Source organism: Myodes glareolus, chromosome 3 (assembly GCF_982192425.1).
Source record: "Myodes glareolus chromosome 3, mMyoGla1.1, whole genome shotgun sequence".
In the NCBI taxonomy this organism is placed as follows: Eukaryota; Metazoa; Chordata; class Mammalia; order Rodentia; family Cricetidae; genus Myodes; species Myodes glareolus.
The window spans coordinates 2,317,247-2,326,430 of record NC_142028.1 but is presented as its reverse complement, the minus strand read 5'-3'; the positions used below and the strand labels follow the sequence as shown (position 1 = coordinate 2,326,430).

Below are 9,184 nucleotides of genomic sequence, written 5' to 3'. Positions count from 1 at the left end.
AGCTTGTACCTTCATAGGGATATCCTTTTTAAGGTTGGGAAAGTTGTTTTCTTCTATGATTTTGATGAATTTATTTTCTGTGCCTTTGAGCAGGAGTTCTTCATCTATTCCTATTATTCTTATGTTTTGAGTTTTCATGGTATATCAGATTTCCTGGATGTTTTGTGCTAAGATTTTGTTGGATTTAAATTTTTATTTGACCATTGAATCAACATAATACTAGAGATATATAGGAAATATGTTCAAGGTGTTATTTATTGTTATCACATGTTATGAACCTGGTTTAGTTCAGTGTAGAGATATGCTATATTGCCTAAACAGTAAGTTATGAGAGATAAAAGTGTAAGAGTAAGCACACGAAATGGTAAAAAGAGAAGGTTGCATTTTCTGTATGTGCCCTTTTGAAGGAAGCAGCTTTTGAGAGAAATATTTGACTGAACAAACTCAGAAACATAATACTTCCTTGTTTTCAATGGATTGAATATAGTTTTTTAAATTATTGTCTCTATAAATTGTTATATATTGAATTAAATGATTGAATAAAGATTTATATGAATCTTATGCGGTGTTGAAAAGTGAAAACATTTTTTGCTGTACATATATGACTATAGCATCATACATTCATAGTGTGAACTCTTACCTATTAGTTTCTGTTCATTAAATTTTCATTTAATGCATTTTCAGGTTTTAACTATTGCCTTAGGTTCATTAATATTTATTATGAAAAACTTCAAAGTGAAGAACAAATTGTATTTTTACATTTTGATCATCAGATAATAGTCATGGATTTTTAACTTAACACATGTTTCCTAACTTGTTCATATGCTGTAGAACTAACATCCTGCTACACCATCTACACATTAATCTTTAAATATGACTTGTGGTCTGCTTCTTATTTGCAGTGAATTTCACATTTCCCTTTGAATTAATAATGATTAGTTTAGAAATTGCTCAACAAATACTGAAAATATTTGATGTTATGAGTGATTTCTGTAAGAGGATGTGAAATTAATGCTATTTCCATATAGTCATTGCCTGGATGCATCACCAAATGCATAGTATAGAAAAAATATATGTATGATAGCTGATGAAATTATAATACAGGTCAAGAGAAAAAAGAAAATACTTGGAATAAATAAGGACTTAATAAGAAAGGCATGCATGAACCCTTACAAACTAATACAATGCAGTAGATAGAACTAATGAGATAAAAGGGATAAGGACAATTAGTGAATGTATGAATATTTTGGGAACAGCACAATGTTATCTGAGGTTGAATTCTTTTCTACAACAGATCTACATTCAAACTATAGAAATGCACACCCTACATAGGTCTTCTTTTGACCATCAATGCCAATGCCACAGTTCATAAAACAAAATCACATTAAAATTATTTTCTGCAACCTAAATTTATAACTGAATGCCACAAAATACATAAATTCTGTAAAACTGATGAATATTAATTTTTGTGGCCTTTACAATAAAATGTAATCATGGATTTTCATATTACTAGCACTCATTATACATGGCAGTTAGTTCATAATTATTTAGTAATGACGTTGTGCAGGTATAAAGAAGTAAAGAAGATTTGAGAAAATCACATTTAGATAATGAAAATATCTTTATTTACATAATTTAAAAATGTTTAAAAGTTAGTTTCTCATGTACAACAGCACAGGTTCACAAGAAGCAAAATTCCAGCATTTAGAAGCAGAAGGAACCATAATGTCCCTCCAGTAATCAAACAATTATTTGAAATTAATAATTGCGCCAAAAGGGAAAGTTTGTATTCTCTAATAGAATGTCACTGGGTAGAAACAACACATCACGCTCAGCATGATTTGCAAGACTCAAATTAGGCTCCATGTTTTGTGATAGTTTTGGTGGACTTTTGTTTTTTTTTCTTTTTTTGAATATTGATGCGTTATTTTTTTTCTTGGAATTATTTTCATTTCTTAAGATGATAAGAAAGAGAGAAATAACATAAAGTTGAATAGTGGGGAGATGGAAACGATCTGGAAAGATGTGCAAAAGGAAAAATAAACTAAATACTATTGCATGAAATACTTTAAAATAGCAAGTAAATCTTTATTAAATTGAAAAAAACTTTATAATAAATACAAAGATGAAACATAGAATAATAAAAACACATAAACTGAAAAAATGAAATCATTGCATAAAGGAGATTAGGTGGGAGTTCTGCCTCTGAGTGTATGGGAATTAAAAGTGGCATGCCTTATTCTAATTAACTAAAACATACAATAGCTTCTAGTCACAAAACAAAATTTAAAATAAAATAAAATTTCTCACAGACATAGATAGTATCAATAACATAGTTTACCACATGTTTGAGAGTCTATTCTCTGGGTTTCAGGCATTTAGTATATGACATTTCTGTTTACAGATAAAACAATAGACATTGACAAGGAAGTACTTGCATTTCTGTTTGACTCATCCCTGCAGATGGAATACACAGAGAACAAGCAACAGGATAATTCCACTACAGTGACCCAGTTTCTCTTTCTTGGGTTTTCTGACCTTCCCAACATACAAGAATTTCTGTTTGGAATGTTCTCCATAATGTACATGATTATCTTAATAGGAAATAGCTTCATAATTGTCATAGTTAGAATTGACCCTGCACTACAAAAGCCCATGTATTTTTTCCTGGCCAATTTTTCATTTCTGGAAATCTGTTATGTATCTGTCACTCTTCCTAGGATTCTGTACAATCTTTGGACTCAAGATAGAAGCATTTGTCTACTGGCCTGTGCAATTCAATTGTTTTTCTTCCTAATTCTGGCAACTACTGAGTGTTTCCTACTGGCTGTGATGTCCTATGACCGCTATGTGGCCATCTGCAACCCTCTGCACTATCCTCTGGTCATGAATCCAGCAAAGTGTTCTCAGATGGCCATCGGCTCTTGGCTTAGTGGCATCCCAATCCAGATAGGACAAACTTGTCAAATATTCTCTCTACATTTCTGTTATTCTAATAGAATAGACCACTACTTCTGTGATATTCCACCAATTCTGAAGCTTGCCTGTGGGGACACTTCAATGCACGAGCTGTCTGTCTATTTAGCAGTTATGTTATTTGCTGTTTTTCCCTTTATGCTGATACTTGCATCTTATAGCAAAATCATTGCCACCATTTTGAAGTTACCAACAGCCACAGGACGAGCAAAAGCCTTCTCTACATGTTCTTCCCATCTGGTGGTAGTGGTTTTATTTTTTGCTTCAGGTATTATTAACTACTGGAAAACAAATTCGATTCATTCTGTGGTAACTGATGAGATACTCTCTCTGTTCTACACGATTGTAACCCCCACATTCAACCCCCTCATATACAGTCTTAGGAACAAGGATGTTATTTCAGCACTGAGAAGAGTTTTACTTAAAATGTAGAGCCTTAGGCTTATGTGCAACTGAATGAACAACTTCGTCCACAGTTATCAGAATTTTTCAACTGCGTAAATTCATTTAACATTCAATGTGTCCATGCTATCATATATACTTTCTAAATTTAATATATTTTATTTAAAATGTTTGTGCATCATTTCCCCTTTCCCTTTCCTCTTTCTAAATTCTCCCATATTTTTTTCTTCCATTCCCTCGCATGTTACTTTTCCTTCTCAAAATGATGGACTCTTTTTCTTTGTTTATTATTTGTATGTAATTAGATAGAATGTGTAAGACAGATACATAAATGATAGATGATAAGTACAAAGGTAACACATATATAAATACACAGATGCATAAATGATCAATGATAGGTAGATATATATGTGGATACATGGTTGATATATGTTGGATAGATAGAAAGATAGCTGATAGGTAGAAGATAGACAAATAGATATAGATAGATAGAAAGATATATATATCTATATCTATATATAGATAGATAAAGATACTATTATCTATGTAGTAGATAATAGTAGGTGATTGAAAGATAGATGTTAGATGATATAAAGATAGATAGATAGATAGATAGATAGATAATAGATGACTTATATTTATAGACAAATAAATAAATAAAGACAGTTATTTTAATGCAAACTGAATAGTCTTTTGTGCTGATTTGTGAATATAGCTATATGATTTCATTGCATATACCATCAAGTAAACTTTTCTTTATTGCAAATGAAGACTATTAAAGAAAACCACAACTGGAAACTGGACATAACATATATAACAAGGCATTGTGAAGATTTAAGCACCAAGTCATAGGTCCTATACTCAACTCCTGCATCTAAGCGTGAGAAAACATGACAGAAGAGGGGAAGTGAACTGTAAGAACCAGAAGACCAGAATTCTTGCTGTGACACTAGAAATGGCTGCCTTGAACAACAATAATAATAGACATACTTTTCATAATCCTTTAATTTGATGTTAAAGGGACTTGAAGCTTTTTAAACAAAAATTATGGTAATATGTTTAAAATAGCGCAGTGATAGTGTGTTAGTTTTACATATATAGTCATGTTTTAATTTTGTTCTTGCTATTGTTGTGTTTATTATTTTATTGTTGCATTGAAAACCACCAAACAATGCAAAAGAATGCACATATTACCTAAATAAGAGTGTTAATCATAGTATTATGTCTTATTGTCTTTAAAGGTGTAATAATTAATAAGAAAATTACTGCAGATGAAACTGATTTGAAAACATCTCTATGACATTCTGTTTTTAATTAGATTGGGTCTTGGGTCTGAGATTTCCACCATTTTTATTATCTACATTGTGTTCAGTTGTGGTTTTCTGTGGATTTCATTTGCTGTAAAGAGAGTCAGATTTGATGAGGATTTGTAGCTACACCTACCAATGAATGTAAAGATAAATTTAAAATTATTAAGAAATTATGCTCATCTAGACGCATGGCAACAGTAGATTCTCCTCTAAGGTTCCAGGAAGTTGGCTAGTTTTCTGTAGTAGACATGAGTCTCCCACTGTTAAATAGGTCCTGATTCTGATTAGACAGCAATTTGATCACCTTAAATGTTAGTGGCACTTAATTTACCTTTGTGCATTAATATCTTCACATTATGGTAATTGTTGTAGTTAATTGATGCTGCAACTGAGTAGCATTGCTTAATTTTTTATATGCCTTGAAAGATTGTATAGTGTTTTCTAGAACCCTTGAAGTTAGATCACAGGAAAGATTCTTGCAGGCCAAATACAACTCAAATCATCATGCTTGTCACCACTGAAGAACTAGTGATATAAAACGTGAATCTTCAATTCTCAAGCAAAGTCTAGAAATTCAACTCTGAAGCTTATTGTCCCTATTGCTATGAAGTTGCCTTGTTTACTTGTTAGCCTCCGCACTTTTCTGTGGATACCCAGGCCCGATTCAGGCGCACACTTTCCTGACTCAAGTCCATGAGAATGAACGATTGTCCTAAGGGTTTAAGCACAGGAACACAAGAGACCTGCTCATTCACCAAAGAGTAAATGACCACTTTATTAAACTCAAGTCGGGTATTTATATTAGTGGGCAATGGGGGCAAAAGGACACGGCCCCCTCCCATCAGGAGCAGTAGAAGAAGATTACAGGTGCCTGGCACCTCAGGCCAAAAGCAGCTGGGGGAGCCAGGTGTGGCAGGCTTATAGGGCCCGCAGCTGGAACCTTGTTTACAGATGGAATCACCATAACAAAAGAGAGCCAAGTTCTTTCTAAAGTATACCCTCAAGCCAGTGCTAGTGCAGAATCTCCAGGGAGCCAGAGGTCAAATGGCCCTGCGAATCTCCAGGAAGAAAAGGGAAAAAGACCTGGGTACCTACAAGTCTCCCTTTAAGTATATATAAAATATGATTACAGAAAACTGCCTTAGGTGCCACCGGGAACCAGTTCAAATCCGGATCCGTCATCAGGATGACGCCTCAGGTCCAGATGTATCCCATGTCTTAGATTGGAAAAGCCTGCCCAGTGATCTAGACCCGTCTCTGGTTAAAGCCATCTTCCAACACGTTCAGCCGGTTTTATGCTGAAAGATACTCCAAGGCGAACACCTACTAGGGCCAGGCCGTGGCGGACCTGAAGCCATTGGTCAGGTGAAGACGCTCCAACATACACATAAGCATTCCTGGAAGAGACAGTGCTTGCACAATATCTGAAATGTTTGCTCAGAATAGAGCCCCTTGAGTAGGGCTACAGCACCAGCAAATGGGACCCTGGAATGACTAGTCAAACTAAATTAAAGCCAATTAGCAAATTTGTATTCCGGGGTCCAAGAAAAAGCAGCAAAATGTTATCCTGTGACCATCAGAGGTCAAAATCCAAACCCAGATTGTAAAGATTAACTACAGCGTCCAATTTTGAATTTAGATTACTTGAATAGTTATGGTAATTCTGTCTAACTGGCAAGGTTTTGCTGTGAGCACCCAACACTGCAATCAGGGCAGGGGAAGCAGCTGTTTTCCCTTTAGGGGGTCAAGCAGCCTTGGTTGAAATGGACAGATCAAGGCAGAGCAAGGATAGGAAGCTGGGAAAAGGGTAAAGGCAGGCGCTGGATCATCCCTCAGGAATCTGCCAACTCTGCCGCTGCCTCCGCTGCCATGTCTGTGAGATCTCTTGATCTCGCCTCTTCCTCAGGTCTCTGAATAGAGGAATCCATGGTCCGCACAAGACGTTCAGGGACCCAGACGGGGTGCTTTGAATCCTGTGGAAGCACATAAACTGCTCCTCTACCCCAAATTAAAACCCGGTCCAAACCATGTACATTAGTACATGACCTGGACCATGCCAGACGCTAGTTGAGGCAAATCTTGCCTGCATGCGCCATTGAAATTGGCTCCCCTCGTCAATCTCTGGGAGCGATGTGCATAGCTGTTTAGGATCTAAACTACAACCAAGCAGGCCTTGGACATATAGAGATCTGTAGGTCTCTATCTCCAAGGAGCAAATTCTATTGGCCTGTGCCACTGCAACCAGCCTAAATATTGGGCTGAATAGCCAACCTCAAACCATCATTTTTTATTGGCCTGTACCATCGTAGCAGGTCTAGAATTGGGCTGATGAATGGCCAGCCCCAAAACATCTTTTCTTTTAGAATCATCTCCACCTGGGACTTTACCAGGGGCAGAAAATAATTATCTGATCCAGTATGTGAGCACTTACATAACTGGATAGAGTTTTAAAATTGTTACCTTTATGGGGGCACATTGCCTCCTGCCAACATTTGAGAAAAATAATTAATAGGACTGACATATCTGGCTATAGATTTGGAAATCTTTGTCAGTCATCAATCCATATAAAAGAGCAACTAATAAAATAAAAATATATGCAACAGACCTAAACTGAAAACTCTCAATAGACAAACTTAAAATGACTGAAAGACATTTAAAAAATCCTCAAATATAACATCTTTAATCATTGGAGAAGTGTGAATCAAAATAACTCTTGAGACTCCATCTAATTTTAATGACATGACCAAGATTAAATATTGCTTATAACTTTTACTTAAGAGAAACTCCTCTACCACTGGTGGAAATCCAAACTGGCACAGTTTGGATTTTTAGAAATTAGGCAAAATATCATCTCAAAATATAGCTATACCTCTTTTGGGTCTGTAAAACCAAGGAATCTTTGAATCTATTACAGTTTCTAACTTAAAACTGCTGAAGCTGCGCTGGACAGTGGGGGGCGGGACGCAGGCCCGCTCTGCTCCCTCTGCAAACTACCACCTGAATTTTGGCGGGCGGATTTTTAACTATCCTTTGTACCGCCAAGGCCTGGCTATTGTGGCTTTTTGTGGGCTGCACGCCCAAGTCTCTCTGCCCTTTTCTTGGGGCGCGCGCCTAGCGTTTTTTATTTATCTGTCCGCCCAGGCGCCGCCACAACCAGCATTGTGCCCTGCCCTAGATTCCTGCGACCCGCCGCTCACCGGCCGCCTTGGGCGAGGGAGCCAGCATACGCGCGACTGCCTTTTGTGTCACTGGCATTTGTTTGTGGGCTCTGCTCCCTTTTTGTATCTGGTCAGTGCGGCCGTGCCGCTGCTTCTCTCTCCTCCTTGGCCTGCCTGTCACGGTGCCGCTGGCCGCCTGTGCTCCTCCCCGCACCAACCGGCAGCCTGTCTCTCTGTTCCTAAGTGCACCTTGCAGAACCTCAGCCACGGTGAGGGGCCAAGTGCGGTCCTGTGACCCACATTCAAACATGCATGGGAGCTTTCTAGTCTCCCTGAAAGACAAGCTCTGTGAAGCTGTTCTTTTGTTACTCAAAAACTCTTAATAGAACTTACAACTATATTTTTAATCCTTTCTCAGCCCGAGGCCCGCATCTACATGGGCCCTCGTCTATTTCCTTTGCTAGTCACCAGTTACATTGACCCTGTTGCCTCGGGAAGGGATTCCCGCCCGGAGCTAAGTGCGCCCAGCCTGTTCTCTTGGTAAAAATTAAAGTTCCCTGCATGTGAGAGCCAGGGACTGAGTTTTAAAATCATCTAAGCGGTCTCTAGTTCAGTGTCATTTAATCCTGGTGCCTAGTCTCTTTATGAAATTTATCAGCTGATTTGCCCACTGGCCTTGAGCTCCGGATCAGACCTTTTGGCACCCATACTTCTAAACATTAAGCTCATTCACCCCCTTATCACACGCGCACAATTGCACACTACAAAACTGGCCAGTTCCCTGATCGTGGGAGGACCCTCACCTCTTGGGGTTCTCGTGGTGGGTCCATAGACGGCAGAATGCGGTTCTTCAGTCCTTCTTCAACGGCCACCGAGGGCCACCATCTGTTAGCCTCAGCGCTTTCCTGACTCAAGTCCACGAGAATGGACGATTGTCCTAAGGGTTTAAACACAGGGACACAAGAGACCTGCTCATTCACCAAAGAGTAAATGGCCACTTTATTAAACTCAAGTCGGGTATTTATATTAGTGGGCAATGGGGGCAAAAGGACACGGCCCCCTCCCATCAGGAGCAGTAGAAGAAGATTACAGGTGCCTGGCGCCTCAGGCCAGAAGCAGCTGGGGGAGCCAGTGCGTGGCAGGCATATAGGGCCCGCAGCTGGAACCTTGTTTACAGGTGAAATCACCATAACAAAAGAGAGCAATTTTCTTTCTAAACTATACCCTCAAGCCAGTGCTAGTGCAGAATCTCCAGGGAGCCAGAGGTCAAATGGCCCTGCGAATTGCCAGGAAGAAAAGGGAAAAAGACCTGGGTACCTACATTTACTTAAAAATAAA

The 9,184-nt window shown here is 38.3% G+C and overlaps 1 protein-coding gene across 1 annotated transcript; it reads left to right on the top strand.

The window, feature by feature from the left end:
* The first annotated feature begins 2,463 nt into the window (after positions 1-2,463).
* Positions 2,464-3,408, top strand: LOC146894206 (olfactory receptor 10AG1-like). Its single transcript, XM_085690080.1, has one exon. The coding sequence runs from the start codon at positions 2,464-2,466 to the stop codon at positions 3,406-3,408; it is 945 nt and encodes a 314-aa protein (XP_085546206.1).
* Positions 3,409-9,184: the final 5,776 nt, after the last annotated feature.

What these genes read in the sequence shown, in the direction of transcription:
- LOC146894206 (XM_085690080.1), top strand. Translation starts at nt 2,464, where the DNA reads ATGGAATACACAGAGAACAAGCAACAGGATAATTCCACTACAGTGACC.